This window comes from Mytilus californianus, unplaced genomic scaffold (assembly GCF_021869535.1).
Source record: "Mytilus californianus isolate M0D057914Y unplaced genomic scaffold, xbMytCali1.0.p SCAF_4, whole genome shotgun sequence".
Taxonomy (NCBI): Eukaryota; Metazoa; Mollusca; class Bivalvia; order Mytilida; family Mytilidae; genus Mytilus; species Mytilus californianus.
Genome location: NW_026262690.1, coordinates 99,426,849 through 99,446,663, shown reverse-complemented (window position 1 = coordinate 99,446,663; position 19,815 = coordinate 99,426,849). Strand labels below are relative to the sequence as shown.

General features: G+C 34.9%; 1 protein-coding gene across 2 annotated transcripts in view; it reads right to left on the bottom strand.

Annotated features, from left to right (window-relative positions):
• LOC127698983 (alpha-soluble NSF attachment protein-like) overlaps window positions 1-19,815 on the bottom strand; it is a 211,242-nt gene that overhangs the window by 127,141 nt on the left and 64,286 nt on the right. For both annotated transcript variants that reach the window (XM_052202774.1, XM_052202775.1), the window contains exon 4: window positions 6-52. In XM_052202774.1, the coding sequence (XP_052058734.1) occupies window positions 6-52 (47 nt within the window). The remainder of the gene's footprint in view (window positions 1-5; window positions 53-19,815) is intronic.

The window sequence follows — 19,815 nt, the reverse complement described above, 5'->3', positions numbered from 1 at the left end:
CTTACCATATCTGTAAATATTTCTATGGCCTTAAGTAAACAATTCACAGCCTCTGTAAAAAAGAAAAATAAATTATGTTGAAATCAACAAACTGTACAGCATTTTTACATTTTGCCTTCAACTGCAAAATATATAGCAAACTTAATCGTTAAAATGCACAAATATAAGCAAACTTACTTCTATATTAAGCAAAGGTCATAACTATTCATCTTTCATCCAAATATATGGAATTTGTGAAAAAAACTGTTACAAAATTATATAAAATGCTCCGCTGGGCGCAGCTTGATAGGACCGCAGAGGTCGAACCCTGAACAGTTGGGGCAAGTATGGAACATTCAAGCTTGATACAGCTCTGAATTTGGATTGTAATTAAATATTTGACACAGCATAGGTTTCTGACACAGAATGAATGTGGTCTAAGAACTCAAAAAAATTTTAATTTACCTATTATGGTCCAATATCCAAAATCTAAATACATGGTTAGATTCAGCATATCAAAGAATCCAAAGAATTCAATTTTTGATGAAATCAAAAAAAGTTTAATTTTGGACCCTTTTGACCTCAATGTGGACCAATTTGATAACGGGGGCCCAAAAATCAAAATACATGGTTAGATTCAGCATATCAAATAACCCCATATATTCAATTTTTGTTAAAATGAAACAAAGTTAAATTTTGGACCCCAATTTGGATCAACTTGAAAACTGGGCCCATAATCAAAAATCTAATCACATGTTTAGATTCAGCATATCAAAGAACCCCAAGAATTCAATTTTTGCTAAAATCAAACTAAGTTTAATTTTGGACCCTTTGGACCTTAATGTAGACAAATTTAAAAAACAGGGCCCAAAAATAAAAATCTGAACACATGGTTAGATTTAGCATATCAAAGAACCCCAATATAAGCGGGGCCCACAAATAAAAAATCTAAATACATGGATAGATTCAGCATATCAAAGAACCCCATATATTCAATTTTTGTTGAAATCAAACAAAGTGTAATTTTGGACCTCGATTTGGACCAACTTGAAAACTAGGCCCATAATCAAAAATCTAAATACATATAATAGATTCAGCATATCAAAGAACCCCAAGTATTCAATTTTTGTTAAAATCAAAATAAATTTAATTTGGGACCCTTTGGACCTTAATGTAGACCAATTTGAAAACGGGACCAAGAATCTAAATACACGGTTAGATTCAGCATATCAAAGAACCCCAATATTTCAATTTTTGATGAAATCAAACCATATCATTATTATTTGCTTATATATAAATCAGAAATAACCAACTTAAAATGGAAAATTTTAAAGAAAAAAAAAAAAGGAAATTAAAATGTCAATTGTTCTTGAACAATTGAGAGGTCTTTCCTTTTCATTACGTAAAATGTATGTTTAAATAAACGTATAATGCATTGAAAAGCTCTAAAACACACACAAAACCCTTAAAATATGGTCAAAAACACATAATTCCAAATTTTGGACATGACCTTGACTTTTGACCTGATGACCTTTGTCAAGGTCATTGGTCCACGATGTCACAAAAAAAGACCCCATTGGTCTAGGACCTTTAGTTCATGAGTTTAAGCTTATTTTGTCTTTTCTAAAACAGTTAACAGGGGTTATGCCCCTTACAGATAGGTCAAATCTGTCAAGGTCATTGGTCCCAAATGTAAATGTTGACGACCCCATGGGTCTAGGACCTTTGGTTATATAGTAAAAGCTGATTTTGTCTTTTCAGAAACCTAAAACAGGGGTTATGCCCCTTACAGAAAGGTCAAATCTCTTCGGTCGAAATGTAACAAAGTTGCGCCTTAATGACCCAAACATTTTCCACTATTCAAAACTTCTGTAAGTATGATGGTTTCTGAGATTATCCCATAACAAGGTGTAAGGTCAAAGGTCAAGGTCAACATACAAATTTGACCTTGAGGCATTTTCAAAGTCACATGAATTGATGATCATTGGTGAAAGATCCTAGGTTGCTACGACTTACCGTTTCTGAGTTTTGGTGGCCAACCGACACCAGTTAATTTTCAAAGGGGCATAACCCTACCAATGAGTCGCTGAATCTTTTCGATCCAAATGTAGCGAAGAACTGGGGTCTGGTCCTGAACAAATTTCACCCTTTGCTTTTTTTCTACCTATTACAGTTACGGTGTTTGAATGATAACAAGGTTTTTAGGTTTCGGAGGGATAACTCCGGACCGACAAAATTTTTCGACTCACAGGGTGAGTTCCGGTTAGGTATTTGTGACACCGATACAAAGTGTGAACCTGAAAGCGACATGGCTTACGGTTACGGAGGGAAATTTTGTCAAAGTTTGGCGGAACAAAAAGAATAATAATAATAATAATCAGAAGAAGAAATACAGTAAGGTCTTTCCCTTTTGGAAAAGGAAAGACCTTAATAATAATAATAATAATCAGAAGAAATACAGTAAGGTCTTTCCCTTTTGGAAAAGGAAAGACCTTAATTAAAATGTCAATTGTTCTTGAACAATTGAGAGGTCTTTCCTTTTCATAATGTAAAATATATGTTTCAATAGGTGTAGAATGCATTGAAAAGCTCTTTAACACACTTAAAACCCTTAAAATATGACAAAAAACACAAAATTCGCTATTTGGGACATGACCTTTACTTTGACCTTATGATCTTTGTCAAGGTCATTGGTCCAGGATGTCATTACAAAAGACCCCATGGGTCTAGGACCTTTGGTTCAAGAGTAAAAGCTAATTTAGTCTTTTCAGAAACAGTCAATTGGGGTTATGCCCCTTACGGATAGGTCAAATCTCTTTGGTCATAATGTAAAAAAGTTTTGCCTCTATGACCCAAACATTTTTCACTATTGACGATTTCTGTAAGTATAATCGTTTTTGAGTTATCCAACTAGAGGCTCTCAAGAGCCTGTGTCGCTCACCTGACTCTACTTTGGTTTTAGAAATCATGTAAAGATAGATAAAAATCATAACAGATACCCAAATAATGATTGAGGCCAAATTTTGATTAATATTGGTCCCGTTATTTAATAAAATATCCTGGTGGCCATCTTGAACAGTAAATCGGCAACAAAGTAGCAACACTTGGTCAGCACTTCATAAGGAACATTCATGCCATGTTTGGTTTCATTCCATTCAGTGGTACTCTAAAAGAAGACATTTGTATGTATTTCCCAAAGGGTCCTATGTTAAACTAAGCCCCCCCCCCCCCTAGCGGCCATCTTGGATGATGGATCGACTGCAAAGTAACAACACTTGGTCAGCAACTCATAAGGAACATTCATGCCATGTTTGGTTCAATTCCATTCAGTGGTTCTCTAAAAGAAGACAATTGTATGTATTTCCCATAGGGTCCTATGTTAAACTAAGTCCCCCGCTGTCGGCCATCTTGGATGATGGATCGGCTGCAAAGTAACAACACTTGGTCAACATCTCATAAGGAACATTCATGCCATGTTTGGTTCCATTCCATTTATTGGTTCTCTAAAAGAAGACATTTTTATGTATTTCCCAAAGGGTCCTATGTAAAACTAAGTCCCCCGCTGGCGGCCATCTTGGATGATGGATCGGCTACAAAGTAACAACACTTGGTCAGCATCTCATAAGGAAGATTCATGCCATGTTTGGTTTCATTCCATTCAGTGGTTCTCTAAAAGAAGACATTTGTATGTATTTCCCATAGGTCCTTTGTTAAACTAAGTCCCCTGCTGTCGGCCATCTTGGATGATGGACCGACTGCAAAGTAACAACACTTGGTCAGCACCTCATAAGGAACATTCATGCCATGTTTGGTTTCATTCCATTTAGTGGTTCTCTAAAAGAAGACATTTGTATGTATTTCCCATAGGGTCCTATGTTAAACTAAGTCCCCCGCTGGCGGCCATCTTGGATGATGGACAGACTGCAAAGTAACAACACTTGGTCAGCATCTCATAAGAAACATTCATGCCATGTTTGGTTCCATTCCATTCAGTGGTTCTCTAAAAGAAGACATTTTTATGTATTTCCCATAGGGTTCTATGTTAAACTAAGTCCCCCGCTGGCGGCCATCTTGGATGATGGATCGGCTACAAAGTAACAACACTTTGTCAGCACCTCATAAGGAACATTCATGCCATGTTTGGTTTCATTCCATTCAGTGGTTCTCTAAAAGAAGACATTTGTATGTATTTCCCATAGGGTCCTATGTTAAACTAAGTCCCCCGCTGTCGGCCATCTTGGATGATGGATCGGCTACAAAGTAACAACACATGGTCAGCACCTCATAAGGAACATTAATGCCATGTTTGGTTTTATTCCATTCAGTGGTTCTCTAAAAGAAGTCATTTGTATGCATTTCCCATAGGGTCCTATGTTAAACTAAGTCCCCTGCTGGCGGCCATCTTGGATGATGGATCGGCTACAAAGTAACAACATTTGGTGAGCAACTCATAAGGAACATTCAAGCCATGTTTGGTTTCATTCCATTCAGTGGTTCTCTAAAAGAAGTCATTTGTATGCATTTCCCATAGGGTCCTATGTTAAACTAAGTCCCCCGCTGGCGGCCATCTTGGATGATGGATCGGCTACAAAGTAACAACACTTGGTCAGCACCTCATAAGGAACATTCATGCCATGTTTGGTTTCATTCCATTCAGTGGTTCTCTAGAAGAAGTTCAAAATGTAAAAAGTTAACGCCGACGACGGACGACGCCGGACGACGGACGACGGACGCCAAGTGATGAGAAAAGCTCACTTGGCCCTTCGGGCCAGGTGAGCTAATAAAAAGTGGTTAGGTCAAAGGTCAAGGTCAACCTTAAAAAGCTTTAAAACACACTGAAAATACTTTAAATAAGGTCAAAAACACATAATTCGTTATCTGGGACATGACCTTGACCTTTGACCTTGTGACCTTTGTCAAGGTCATTGGTCCCAAATGTCATTGCTGAAGACCCCATGGGTCTAGGACCTTTGGTTATATAGTAAAAGCTGATTTTGTCTTTTCAGAAAGCTAATACAGGGGTTATGCCCCTTACAGAAAGGGCTAATCTCTTCGGTCAAAAAGTAACAAAGTTGCGCCTTATTGACCCAAACATTTTCCACTATTCAAACTTCTGTAAGTATAATGGTTTCTGAGATTATCCCACAACAAGGTGTAAGGTCAAAGGTCAAGGTCAACATACAAATTTGACCTTGAGGTTTTTTTCAAAGTTACGTGAATTGATGATCATTGGTGAAGTTCCTAGGTGTCTACAACTTATGGTTTTTGAGTTTTGGTGGCCAACCGACACCGTTTAATTTTCATAGGGGCATAACCCTACCAATGAGTCGTTGAATCTTTTCGATCCAAATGTAACGAAGAACCAGGATCTGATCCTGAACAAATTTTACCCTTCGGTTTTTTTCTACCTATTACAGTTACGGTGTTTGAATGATAACAAGGTTTTAGGTTTCGGAGAGATAACTCCGGACCGACAAAATTTTACGACTCACAGGGTGAGTTCCAGATAGGTATTTATGACATCGATACAAAGTGTTAACCTGAAAGCGACATGGCTTACGGTTATGGAGGGAAATTTTGTCAAAGTTTGGCGGAAAAAAAATAATAATTTAAATGTCAATTTTTCTCGAACAATTGAAAGGTCTTTCCTTTTCGTAATGTAAAATATAAGTTTCAATAGGCGTAGAATGCATTGAAAAGCTCTAAAACACACATAAAATCCTTAAAATATGGGAAAAAACACATAATCAGCTATTTGGAGCATGACCTTGACTTTTGATCTTATGACATTTTTCAAGGTCATTGGACTACGATCTCATTGCAAAAGACCCATTGGGTATAGGACCTTTGGTTCAAGAGTTAAAACTAATATTGTCTTTCCAGAAACCGTTAATGGGGGTTATGCCCTTACGTATCGGTCAAAACTCTTCAGTCAAACTATAACAAAGTTGCGCCTTAATGTCACAAACTTTATTCACTATTTAAGATTTCTGTAAGTATAATGGTTTTTAGATATCCCATGAAAAGTTGTTAGGTCCAAGATCAAGGTCAAACATAAAAAGCTTTAAAACACGCCTAAAACCATATAAATAGGTCAAAAACACATAATTCATTATCTAGGACATGACCTTGACCTTGTGACCTTTGTCAGGGTCATTAGTCCCCAATGTCATTGCTGAAGACTCCATTTATGTAGGACCTTTGGTTTAATAGTAAAAGCTGATTTTGTCTTTTCAGAAACCTAAAACAGGGGTTATGCCCCTTACAGAAAGGTCAAATCTATTCGGTCTAAATGTAACAAAGTTGCGCCTTAATTACCCAAACATTTCTCACTATTCAAAACTTCTGTAAGTATAACGGTTTCTGAGATTATCCCATAACAAGGTGTTAGGTCAAGGTTAACATACAAATTTGACCTTGAGGCATTTTCAAAGTCACATAAATTGATGATCATTGGTGGAGACCCTTGGTGGCTACGACTTACGGTTTTTGAGATATCCAATGAAAAGTGGTTAGGTCAAAGGTCAAGGTCAACCTTAAAAAGCTTTAAAACACACTGAAACTCCTCTAAATGAGGTCAAAAACACATAATTCGTTATCTGGACCTATGGTTATATAGTAAAAGCTGATTTTGTCTTTTCAGAAACCTAAATCAGGGGTTATGCCCCTTACAGAAAGGTCAAATCTCTTCGGTCAAAATGTAACAAAGTTGCGCCTTATTGACCCAAACATTTTCCACTATTCAAAACTTCTGTAAGTATAATGGTTTCTGAGATTATCCCATAACAAGGTGTAAGGTCAAAGGTCAAGGTCAACATACAAATTTGACCTTGAGGTATTTTTTAAAGTTACATGAATTGATGATCATTTCTGAAGATCCTAGGTGTCTACGACTTACGGTTTTTGAGTTTTGGTGGCCAACCGACACCGGTTAATTTTCATAGGGGCATAACTCTACCAATGAGTCGTTGAATCTTTTCGATCCAAATCTAACGAAGAACCGGGGTCTGATCCTGAACAAATTTCACCCTTCGGTTTTTTTCTACCTATTACGGTTACGGTGTTTGAATGATAACAAGGTTTTTTGGTTTCGGGGGGATTACTCTGAACCGACAAAATTTTTTGGCTCACAGGGTTAGTTCCGGATAGGTATTTATGACACCGATACAAAGTGTGAACCTGAAAGCGACATGGCTTACGGTTACAGAGGGAAATTTTGTCAAAGTTTGGCGGAACAAAAAGAATAATAAATATAAATCAATTGCTTTAAAAAGCAATTGTAAACGGTCTATCCCCCTTCTGAAACATGATTGATTGATATATGTGTTTGTTTGTTTGTTTGGTTGGTTGTTTGTTTGTTTGTTTGTTTGTTTGTTTCTTTCTTTCTTTAAAGGGTCCATATTAGAGTGTTTGGTTAAGTTTCTATATTTAGTTTGGAAAGTTTATATTCTATTTCATGGTCCGCACGCGTCTTTGTCTCGCGCCAGGTTGTGGCGTCACGTGACGAGGCTTTATATTAGCGAAAACTTAGTATTTTTATTTCTTTTTAGGTGGGGACATTGGACAGACAACATGTATAGCGACGGAATACACACAATGTATTTCTTTTGTCATTGTAGGTAATTGACGTTTCGATCACAGTTCACGAGCAGTGCATGCTTTGGATTTAATTGATCCTGTGTAACTTTAAAACACGTTTATCGATTATTTTCATACAATGTACATTTTTCAGCAGCAGTTTGTAACACAGATTTGTATTTCAATCTAGGAGCAGACATTTTATTATAGGATTTCACTGAGATTTACGGAGCTAGCAAGCGATTTTTACGGCATTGCAATTTCTTTTCTCTACGAAAATTCTTGGAAGGTAGCTGCACCACGTTGTTCTATAAGAAGTAATACATGTATACCCTACTGACTGCAAATTTTGAGGTCAATTGAAGATGTAGTTTCAGAGAACATCTGATAACAAGCATGTGGATTTTTTTTTTCAGAACAGATGTAAGAACAATATTAAAATGTCAATTGTTCTTGAACAATTGAGAGGTCTTTCCTTTTGTGATGTAAAATACATGTTCCAATAGACGTAAAATGTACTGCAAAGTTCTTAAACACACAAAAAACTGTTAAAATATGTTAATAAAATGCTTCGCTGGGCGCAGCTTGATACGACCGCAGAGGTCGAACCCTGAACAGTTGGGGCAAGTATGGACACAACATTCAAGCTTGATACAGCTCTGAACTTGGATTGTGATTAAATATTTGACACAGCATAGGTTTCTGACACAGAAAGAATGTGGTCTAAGAACTTCAATTTTTTTAATTTACCTATTATGGTCCAATGTCCAAAATCAAAATACATGGTTAGATTCAGCATATCAAAGAACCCCATATATTCAATTTTTGTTGAAATCAAACAAAGTTTAATTTTGGACCCCAACTTGGACAAACTTGAAAACTGGTCCCATAATCAAAAATCTAAACACATGTTTAGATTCAGCATATCAAAGTACCCGAAGAATTCAATTTTTGTTAAAATCAAACTAAGTTTAATTTTGGACCCTTTGGACCTTAATGTAGACAAATTTAAAAAAGGGACCCAAAATTAAAAATCTAAAAACACAGTTAGATTTGGCATATCAAAGAACCCCAATAATTCAATTTTTGATGAAATCAAACAAAGTTTAATTTTGGACCCTTTTGACCTCAATATGAACCAATTTGATAGCGGGCCCACAAATAAAAAATCTAAATACATGGTAAGATTCAGCATATGAAAGAACCCCATATATTCAATTTTTGTTGAAATCAAACAAAGTTTAATTTTGGACCCCAATTTGGACCAACTTGAAAACTGGGCCAAAAATCTAAAATCTAAATACATGTTTAGATTCAGCATATCAAAGAACCCCATATATTCAATTTTTGTTGAAATCAAACAAAGTTTAATTTTGGACCCCAACTTGGACCAACTTGAAAACTGGTCCCGTAATCAAAAATCTAAACACATGTTTAGATACAGCATATCAAAGAACCCCAAAAATTCAATTTTTGTTAAAATCAAACTAAGTTTAATTTTGGACTCTTTGGACCTTAATGTAGACCAATTTAAAAAACAGGACCCAAAATTAAAAATCTAAATACACGGTTAGATTTGGCATATCAAAGAACCCCAATAATTCAATTTTTGATGAAATCAAACAAAGTTTAATTTTGGACCCTTTTGACCTCAATATGAACCAATTTGATAGCGGGCCCACAAATAAAAAATCTAAATACATGGTAAGATTCAGCATATCAAAGAACCCCATATATTCAATTTTTGTTGAAATCAAACAAAGTTTAATTTTGGACCCCAATTTGGACCAACTTGAAAACTGGGCCAAAAATCTAAAATCTAAATACATGTTTAGATTCAGCATATCAAAGAACCCCATATATTCAATTTTTGTTGAAATCAAACAAAGTTTAATTTTGGACCCCAACTTGGACCAACTTGAAAACTGGGCCCATAATCAAAAATCTAAACACATGTTTAGATTCAGCATATCAAAGAACCCTAAGAATTCAATTTTTGTTAAAATCAAACTAAGTTTAATTTTGGACCCTTTGGACCTTAATGTAGACAAATTTAAAAAACGGGACCCAAAATTAAAAATCTAAATACACGGTTAGATTCGGCATATCAAAGAACCCCAATAATTCAATTTTTGATGAAATCAAACAAAGTTAAATTTTGGACCCTTTGGACCTCAATGTGGACCAATTTAAAAACGGGGCCCAAAATCCAAAAACTTAATACACGGTTAGATTCAGCATATTAATGAACCCCAAGAATTCAAGAATAAAACCCCATTGAAATTGATCAAGAAATAAGCAATTTATACAAAGTATCTTCTTTTGCACAATACTGTGCAATTGAATATTTCTTGCTATTGCGCAATACTGTACAATTGACAATTTCTTGCTATTGCGCAATATTGTGCTATTGGATATTTCTTGCTATTGCGCAATACTGTTAAATTGAAGATTTCTTGCTATTGCGCAATACTGTGCAATTGAAGATTTCTTGCTATTGTGCAATACTGTGCAATTGAAAATTTCTTGCTATTGCACAATACTTATTATATAATAATTTACACATCCTGTTTGGTGTGTATCTCCTACCATATCATTATTATTTGCTTTTAATTATAAATCAGAAATAACCAACTTAAAATGGAAAATTTTAAAAGAAAAAAAAAAGGAAAAAAAGAAAAAAAAAAAAAAAAAAAATCCCCCCCTCCAAATTTTTTGAACCCCTTATGATTCATCACCCCCAAACTCAATCCCAGCCTTCCCTTTGTGGTATGGTACCTTGCAGTACAATTTCAGAGAGATCCATACACTTGAACACAAGTTATTGTCTGGAAACTAGAAAAATGCTTATTTTTGGCCCCTTTTTGGCCCCCAATTCCTAAACGTTTCGGGCAATTACCCCCAAACTCAATTCCAGCTTTCCCTTTGTGATATTGAACCTAGTAGTACAATTTCAGAAATATCCAAACACTTACACACAAGTTATTGTCATGAAACTAGAAAAATGCTTGTTTTTTGCCCCTTTTTTGGCCCCTAATTCCTAAAATTTTGAGGCAATTACCCCCAAAATCAATTACAGCCTTCCCTTTGTGATATGGAACCTTGTGGTACAATGTCAGAGAGATCCATACACTTACACACAAGTTATTGTCTGAAAGTTACAAAAATGCTTATTTTTGGCCCCTTTTTGGCCCCTAATTCCTTAACTGTTGGTACCATAACCCCCAAAATCAATCCCAACCTTTCTTTTGTGGTATTGAACCTTATGGTGAAATTTCATGGAGATCCATTCACTTAAACTAAAGTTAGAGTGCGAAAACCAATGTGTCTTCGGACGACGCCGGACGACGACGACGACGACGACGACGACGACGACGCCAACGTCATACCAATATACGACCAAAAAATTTTTAATTTTTGCGGTCGTATAAAAATCAACAAATTCGCTTTTTAGGAGATGACCTTCACATTTGACCTTGTGACCTTTGAGAAGGTCACAATGTCATTGTAAAAGACCCCATGGATCTAGGACCTTTGGTTCAAGAGTTAAAGCTAATTCTACCTTTTCAGAAACCGTTAATGGGGTTATGCCCCTTAAGAATATGTCAAATCTCTTCGGTCAAAATATAAAAAAGTTGCACCTTAGTCACCTAAACATTTTTCACTTTTTACTATTTTTGTAAGTAAAATCGTTTTTGAGATATCCAATAAAAAGTTGTAAGGTCAAAGGTCAAAGTCAACCTTAAAAAGCTTTAAAAGACACTAAAAATCCCTTAAATAGGTCAAAAACACATAATTCGCTATCTGAGACATGACCTTGACCTTTAACCTTGTGACCTTTGTCAAGGTCATTGGTCCCAAATGACATTTGGTTATATAGTAAAAGCTGATTTTGTCTTTTCAGAAACCTAAAACAGGGGTTATGCCCCTTACAGAAAGGTCAAATCTCTTCGGTCAAAATGTAACAAAGTTGCGCCTTAATGACCCAAACATTTTCCACTATTCAAAACTTCTGTAAGTATAATGGTTTTTGAGATTATCCCATAACAAGTTGTAAGGTCAAAGGTCAAGGTCAACATATAAATTTGACCTTGAGGCATTTTCAAAGTCACATGAATTGATGATCATTGGTGAAGATCCTAGGTGGCTACGACTTACGGTTTCTGAGTTTTGGTGGCCAACCGACAGGTTAATTTTCAAAGGGGCATAACCCTACCAATGAGTCGTTGAATCTTTTCGATCCAAATGTAACGAAGAACCGGGGTCTGGTCCTGAACAAATTTCACCCTTCGTTTTTTTTCTACCTATTACGGTTATGGTGTTGGAATGATAACAAGGTTTTTGGGTTTTGGAGGGATTACCTCGAACCGACAAAATTTTTCGACTCACAGGGTGAGTTCCGGATAGGTATTCATGACACCGATACAAAGTGTGAACATGAAAGCGACATGGCTTACGGTTAAGGCTGCTAACTTCGTCAAAGTTTGGCGGAAAAAGAATAATAATAATAATAATAAACAGAAGAAATACAGTAAGGTCTTTCCCTTTTGAAAAAGGAAAGACCTTAATAATAATAATAATTAAAATGTCAATTGTTCTTGAACAATTGAGAGGTCTTTCCTTTTCATTATGTAAAATATATGTTTAAATAAGCGTATAATGCATTGAAAAGCTCTAAAACACACACAACCCTTAAAATATGGTCAAAAACACATAATTCTGAATTTGGGACATGACCTTGACTTTTGACCTTATGACCTTTGTCAAGGTCATTGATCCATGATGTCATAACAAAAGACCCCATCAGTCTAGGACCTTTTGTTCATGAGTTAAAGCTTATTTTGTCTTTTCTAAAACAGTTAACAGGGGTTATGCCACTTACGGATAAGTCAAATCTCTTCGGTCAAATGTAAATTGATTGAATATTCGACATAGCATAGGTTTGTGACACAAAATGAATGTGGTCAAAGAACTGAAAAATTTGAAATTGACATTTACCTATCATGTAACATGTACCTATTGGTATGTTTCAATATCCAAAATTTAAGTACATTGCTAGAATCAGCATATCAAAGAATCCCAAAAATTCAATTTTTGATGAAATCAAACAAAAGTTTAATTTAGGACCCTTTGAACCTCAATATGGACCAATTTGATAGAGGAGCCCAATATCCAAAATACATGCATGGTTAGATTCAGCATTTCACAGAACCCCATAAATTCAATTTTTGTTGAAATCAAACAAAGTTTAATTTTGGACCTTGATTTGGACCAACTTGAAAACTGGGCCCAAAAATCCAAAATGTAAATACAGGTTTAGATTCAGCATTTGAAAGAACCCTATATATATTCAATTTATGTTCAAACGAAACACAATTTAATTTTTGACCCCGATTTGGACCAACTTGAAAACTGGGCCCAAAATCAAAAATCAAAGAACCCCAATAATTCAATTTTTGAATTGTTGATGAAATCAAACAAAAGTTTAATTTAGGACCCTTTGGACCTCAATGGGGTATTATCTAATTAACAAGCATTCTGTGAGTATTGCATGGCAATACATATATATATAGTCCCCTACTGGTTAAAAATTCATTGTATTGGAACAAAATTCTAACTTGACCTATAACTTGTCATGGTGTAAACTATATAACAAATATCAAATCAATATCTTCATGCATGACGAAAAAAAGTGCTGAAAACTGATTATTTGAGTCAAGGACCATAACTCTGCACAAAATCATCAGACCAGATATAATGAAAATAAATACAGGTTTAAATTGAGCATTTCAAAGAACCCTATATATATTTAATTTATGTCGAAATCAAACACAGTTTAATTTTGGACCTCGATTTGGACCAACTTGAAAACTGGGCCCAAAATCAGAAATCTAAATATATGTTTATTAATAGACAATATAAGCTAAGTTTTGAAAGGAGTTCACCTAATCAAAATAAAAGTGTTGCCACCTAATTTTGTACTTAATCTGTATTATGTAGTAATAAGCATTGTGTATAAGTTTCATAACATTTGGTTGAGGCAAACTCAAGTTAGAGAACTGAAACAAAAAAATTGTACTTGATCCTTACTGAGTTTTGTGGTAATGAATATTGTGTATAGGTTTCATAATCTTTGGCTGGGGAAAACTTCAGTTACAGAATGGAAACTAAAAAATTTTGCAATCTTTCTATTTATAAAGGGGCATAACTCAATAATGGTTAAAGTGACACTACCCAAATTCAACTTGATCTGTGTTTTATCAGTGGTAGTCAAAATTAAACATTGCATTGTATAAAGCATTGATTGTAGTTGATTCAACTATAATCATGGTCAAAGGAAGATAACTCCAATTTTAAAAATATATTATATAAACTTGATATTTAGAAGAAAATAAAAATTTTGCAATTTTTCCTTTTATAAAGGGGCATAACTCTAGATCGGTTAAAGTGACACCACCAAAATTCAAACTTGATCTGTGTTTTGTGGTAATAAGCATTGTGTATAAGTTTCATAACATTTGGTTGAGGCAAACTTAAGTTAGAGAACGGAAACTAAAAATTTTGCAATATTTCCTTTTATAAAGGGGCATAACTCTAGATCAGTTAAAGTGACGCCACCAAAATTCAAACTTGATCTGTGTTTTGTGGTAATAAGCATTGTGTATAAGTTTCATAACATTTGGTTGAGGCAAACTCAAGTTAGAGAACGGAAACCAATTTCGGGACGTACGTACGTACGTACGTACGTACAGACGGACAAGGGTAAAACTTAATGCCCCCTCCGCTACGGCGGGGGCATAAAAATATATATAGCATTCAGAAAATTAGTTTTTACAGAATAACAAACAATTTACATTTTACCAAAGAAAAGAAAAAAAAATCAAAAATTTTATTTATCATTAATACAATGTCTTTTAAAAATCTATAAAACTTATCTCTAATTATCTTCAAAATGTCTAATAATGAACAGATAATTTCTAACTATATTTACTACTGTATAGCTTTTAATCATCAACACTTAGAAAACAGAAAATTTTCAAATAAATCTGTCACTCTAGATAAGACATTAACCATATGTTTAGTAAACTGATAACAGGACATATAAGCAGGTGAAAATTATCTTTAAAGGCTTAGTGTAATCAAACTTTATGTATATAATTAACAATTTCTGTTCAAAGGAAAATAACTCAATCACAAAACATACCACTTTTGGATATTAAAAAGGGCGATACAAACGAGAAAAGCTAAAATCGTGAAAATTGAACTTGACCTTCATTTAGTGGCAGGAATTAACATATCTAAATTTAAAAACATTTTGTCAAAGCGTTTTCAAGTTATTAAAGAGACACTGTTTGGCAGCCGCCCGTCTGCCCGCCTGCCCGCCGTACATCCCCAAATCAATAACAGATTTTTACTTCGAAAATCTGGTTAACAAAATGGCATATAGACAAAGCACATAAGCAAAAACGAATGACAAGAATACAATAAATTGCTTCGCTGAGCGCAGCTGGATACGACCACAGATGTCCAACCCTGAAAAGTTGGGTCCAAAATAGACACAATATTCACGCTTGATACAGGTCTAAATTTGGATTGTAACTCAATTTTTGACACATAATAGGTTTCTGACACAGAATAACTGTAGTCAAAGAACTTCAAATTGGTTAAATGATTTGAATTTATATTCAATTTTTTGCTTTTGTGCAATACACTATGCTGTTGAATATTAACGCCCCAAAAAAAATATTTGAAGAAATTTTCTTTTAATTTCTGAAATCTGAAATGAGAAAAATTGCCCTTCCCTCCAATTTTTTTCACCTCCCCCCTTTCCCTTATTCCCAAAAAAAAAATCTTTCCCTCAAGATATGGTCAGTATCTCAATTCAAATTTCTAATGGAGTTTGCAACCATAATTACCCATTTAAATACATCATAAAAGTTTTAAAATATAAAATGACATACATAGTCATGGCTGAAATTAATATTAATTAATAGTAACTGCTAATAAAATGCTCCGCTGGGCGCAGCTTGATACGACCGCAGAGGTCAAACCCTGAACAGTTGGGGCAAGTATGGACACAACATTCAAGCTTGATACAGCACTGAATTTGGATTGTGATTAAATATTTGACACAGCATAGGTTTCTGACACAGAATGAATGTGGTCTAAGAACTTAGAAATTTTTAATTTACCAATTCAAACCATATCATTATTATTTGCTTTTATATATAAATCAGAAATAACCTATTTAAAATGAAAAATTTTTAAGAAAAAAAAAGGGGAAAAAAAAAAATCCCCCCCCAAATTTTTTGAACCCCCTTATGATTCATCACCCCCAAACTCCCAGCCTTCCCTTTGTGGTATGGTACCTTGCAGTACAATTTCAGAGAGATCCATACACTTGAACACAAGTTATTGTATGGAAACTAGAAAAATGCTTGTTTTTTGCCCCTGTTTTGCCCCTAATTCCTAAAATTTTGAGTCAATTACCCCCAAAATCAATCCCAGGCTTCCCTTTGTGGTATGGTACCTTGCAGTAAAATTTCAGACAGATCCATACACTTGAACACAAGTTATTGTCTGGAAACTAGAAAAATGCTTATTTTTGGCCACTTATTCCTAAACGTTTTGGGCAATTACCCCCAAACTCAATTCCACCTTTCCCTTTGTGATATGGAACCTTGTAGTACAATTTCAGAATGATCCATACACTTATACACAAGTTATGTCTGAAGGTTACAAAAATGCTTATTTTTGGCCCCTTTTTGGCCCCTTATTCCTTAACTGTTGGTACCATAACCCCCAAAATCAATCCCCACCTTCCTTTTGTGGTATTGAACCTTATGGTAAAATTTCATAGAGATCTATTCACTTAAACTAAAGTCATTGTGCGAAAACCAATGTGTTTTCAGACGGCGAAGACGATGCCGATGCGGATGACAACCCCAACGTCATACCAATATATGACATACATGTGATGGACTGTGAAACTCAGATCAGGAGATTGGGAAATTTTGGTCAGGAGATAAGGACTCAGATCAGGAGGTTTTTAATCGACAAAAATTTTTTGGCGGTCATATAAAAATTGCAGAAAAAGGCTGCAAGACTAATTTTAGATGCTGATCCACTTTCAGCATCAGCACCTCTGTTTAAACAGCTTGGGTGGATGACAGTAGAGAACAGAATCTCATACCATCAATCTGTTTTGATGCATAAATGCATTAAGAATGAAGCCCCTGTATATTCAACTGAAAAATTCAAAAGAAATGCCAGAAATAAACCAATATTATTTCAGGAATACATCTTGCAAATAAAATGCTCCGTAGGGCGCAGCTTGATACGACCGCAGAGGTCGAACCCTGAACAGTTGGGCAAGTATGGACACAACATTCAAGCTTGATACAGCTTTGCATTTGGATTGTGATTAAATATTTGACACGGCATAGGTTTCTGACACAGAATGAATGTGGTCTAAGAACTTAGAAATTTTTAATTTACCAATTCAAACCATATCATTATTATTTGCTTTATTTTAAATTGGACATTCACCTATTATGGTCCAATCTCCAAAATCTAAATACATGGTTAGATTCAGCATATCAAAGAACCCCAAGAATTCAATTTTTGATGAAATCAAACAAAGTTTAATTTTGGACCCTTTCGACCTCAATGTGGACAAAGTTGATAACAGGGCCCAAAAATCAAAAATCTAAATACATGGTTAGATTCAGCATATCAAAGAACCCCATATATTCAATTTTTGTTGAAATCAAACAAAGTTTAATTTTGGACCCCGATTTGGACCAACTTGAAAACTGGGCCCATAATCAAAAATCTAAATATATGTTTAGATTCAGCATATCAAAGAACCCTAAGAATTCAATTTTTGTTAAAATCAAACTAAGTTTAATTTTGGACCCTTTGGACCTTAATGTAGACCAATTTGAAAACGGACCCAAAAATTAAGAATCTAAATACACGGTTAGATTCGGCATATCAAAGAACCCCAATAATTCAATTTTTGATGAAATCAAACAAAGTTTAATTTTGGACCCTTTGGACCTCAATGCGGACCAATTTAAAAACTTGGCCCAAAATCCAAAAACTAAATACACGGTTAGATTCAGCATATTAAAGAACCCCAAGAATTCAAGAATAAAACCCCATTGAAATTGGTCAAGAAATAAGCAATTTATACGAAGTATCTTTCTTGCTATTGCGCAATACTGTACAATTGACAATTTCTTGCTATTGCGCAATATTGTGCTATTGAATATTTCTTGCTATTGCGCAATACTGTGCAATTAAAGATTTCTTGCTATTGCGCAATACAGTGCAATTGAAGATTTCTTGCTATTGTGCAATACTGTGCAATTGAAAATTTCTTGCTATTGCACAATACTTATTATATAATAATTTACACATCCTGTTTGGTGTGTATCTCCTACCATATCATTATTATTTGCTTTTAAATATAAATCAGAAATAACCAACTTAAAATGGAAAATTTTAAAAGAAAAAATAGGAAAAAAAGAAAACTAGAGGCTCTAAAGAGCCTGTGTCGCTCACCTTGGTATATGTGCATATTAAACAAAGGACAAAGATGGATTCATGACAAAATTGTGTTTTGGTGATGGTGATGTGTTTGTAGATCTTACTTTACTGAACTTTCTTGCTGCTTACAATTATCTCTATCTATAATGAACTTGGCCCAGTAGTTACAGTGGAAAATATTTTGTAAAAAATTTACAAAAATTTACAAAATTTATGAAAAAATTGTAAAAAATTGACTATAAAGGGCAATAACTCCTTAAGGGGTCAATTGACAATTTTGGTCATGTTGACTTATTTGTAGATCTTACTTTGCTGAACATTATTGCTGTTTACAGTTTATCTCTATCTATAATAATATTCAAGATAATAACCAAAAACGGCAAAATTTCCTTAAAATTACCAATTCAGGGGCAGCAACCCAACAACGGGTTGTCCGATTCATCTGAAAATTTCAGGGCAGATAGATCTTGACCTGATAAACAATTTTACCCCATGTCAGATTTGCTCTAAATGCTTTGGTTTCAGAGATATGAGCCAAAAACTGCATTTTACCCTATGTACTATTTTTTAGCCATGTCGGCCATCTTGGTTCACGGGCCGGGTCATCGGACACATTTTAAACTAGATACCCTAATGATGATTGTGGACAAGTTTGGTTAAATTTGTCTTAGTAGTTTCAGGAGAAGATTTTTGTAAAAGATTACTAAAATTTACGAAAAATGGTTAAAAATTGACTATAAAGGGCAATAACTCCTTAAGGGGTCAACTGACCATTTTGGTCAAGTTGACTTAATTGTAGATCTTACTTTGCTGAACATTAGTGCTGTATACAGTTTATCTCTATCTATAATAATATTCAAGATAATAACCAAAAACGGCAAAATTTCCTTAAAATTACCAATTCAGGGGCAGCAACCCAACAACTGGTTGTCAGATTCATCTGAAAATTTCAGGGCAGATAGATCTTGACCTGATAAACAATTTTACCCTGTGTCAGATTTGCTCTAAATGCTTTGGTTTCAGAGATATAAGCCAAAATCTACATTTTACCCCTATGTTCTATTTTTAGCCATGGCGGCCATCTTGGTTGGTTCGCCAGGTCACCGGACACATTTTTTAAACTAGATACTTGAATGATGATTGTGTTTAAGTTTGGGTGCATTTGGCCCAGTAGTTTCAGAGGAGAAGATTTGATGAGAAAAGCCCACTTGACCTTTCAGGTCAGGTGAGCTAAAAAAGGAAAGAAAAAAAATCCCCAACCCCAAATTTTTTGAACCCCCTTATGATTCATTACACCCAAACTCAATCCCAGCCTTCCCTTTGTGGTATGGTACCTTGCAGTACAATTTCAGAGAGATCCATACACTTGAACACGAGTTATTGTCTGGAAACTAGAAAAATGTGTATTTTTGGCCCCTTTTTGGCCCCAAATTCCTAAACATTTAGGGCAATTACCCCCAAACTCAAACCATCTTTCCCTTTGTGATATGGAACCTTGTAGTACAATTTCAGAAAGATCCATACACTTACACACAAGTTATTGTCCTGAAACTAGAAAAATGCTTGTTTTTTGCCCCTTTTTGGCCCCTAATTCCTAAAATATTGAGGCAATTACCCCCATCATCAATCCCAGACTTCCCTTTGTGGTATGGTACCTTGCAGTACAATTTCAGAGAAATCCATACACTTGAACACAAGTTATTG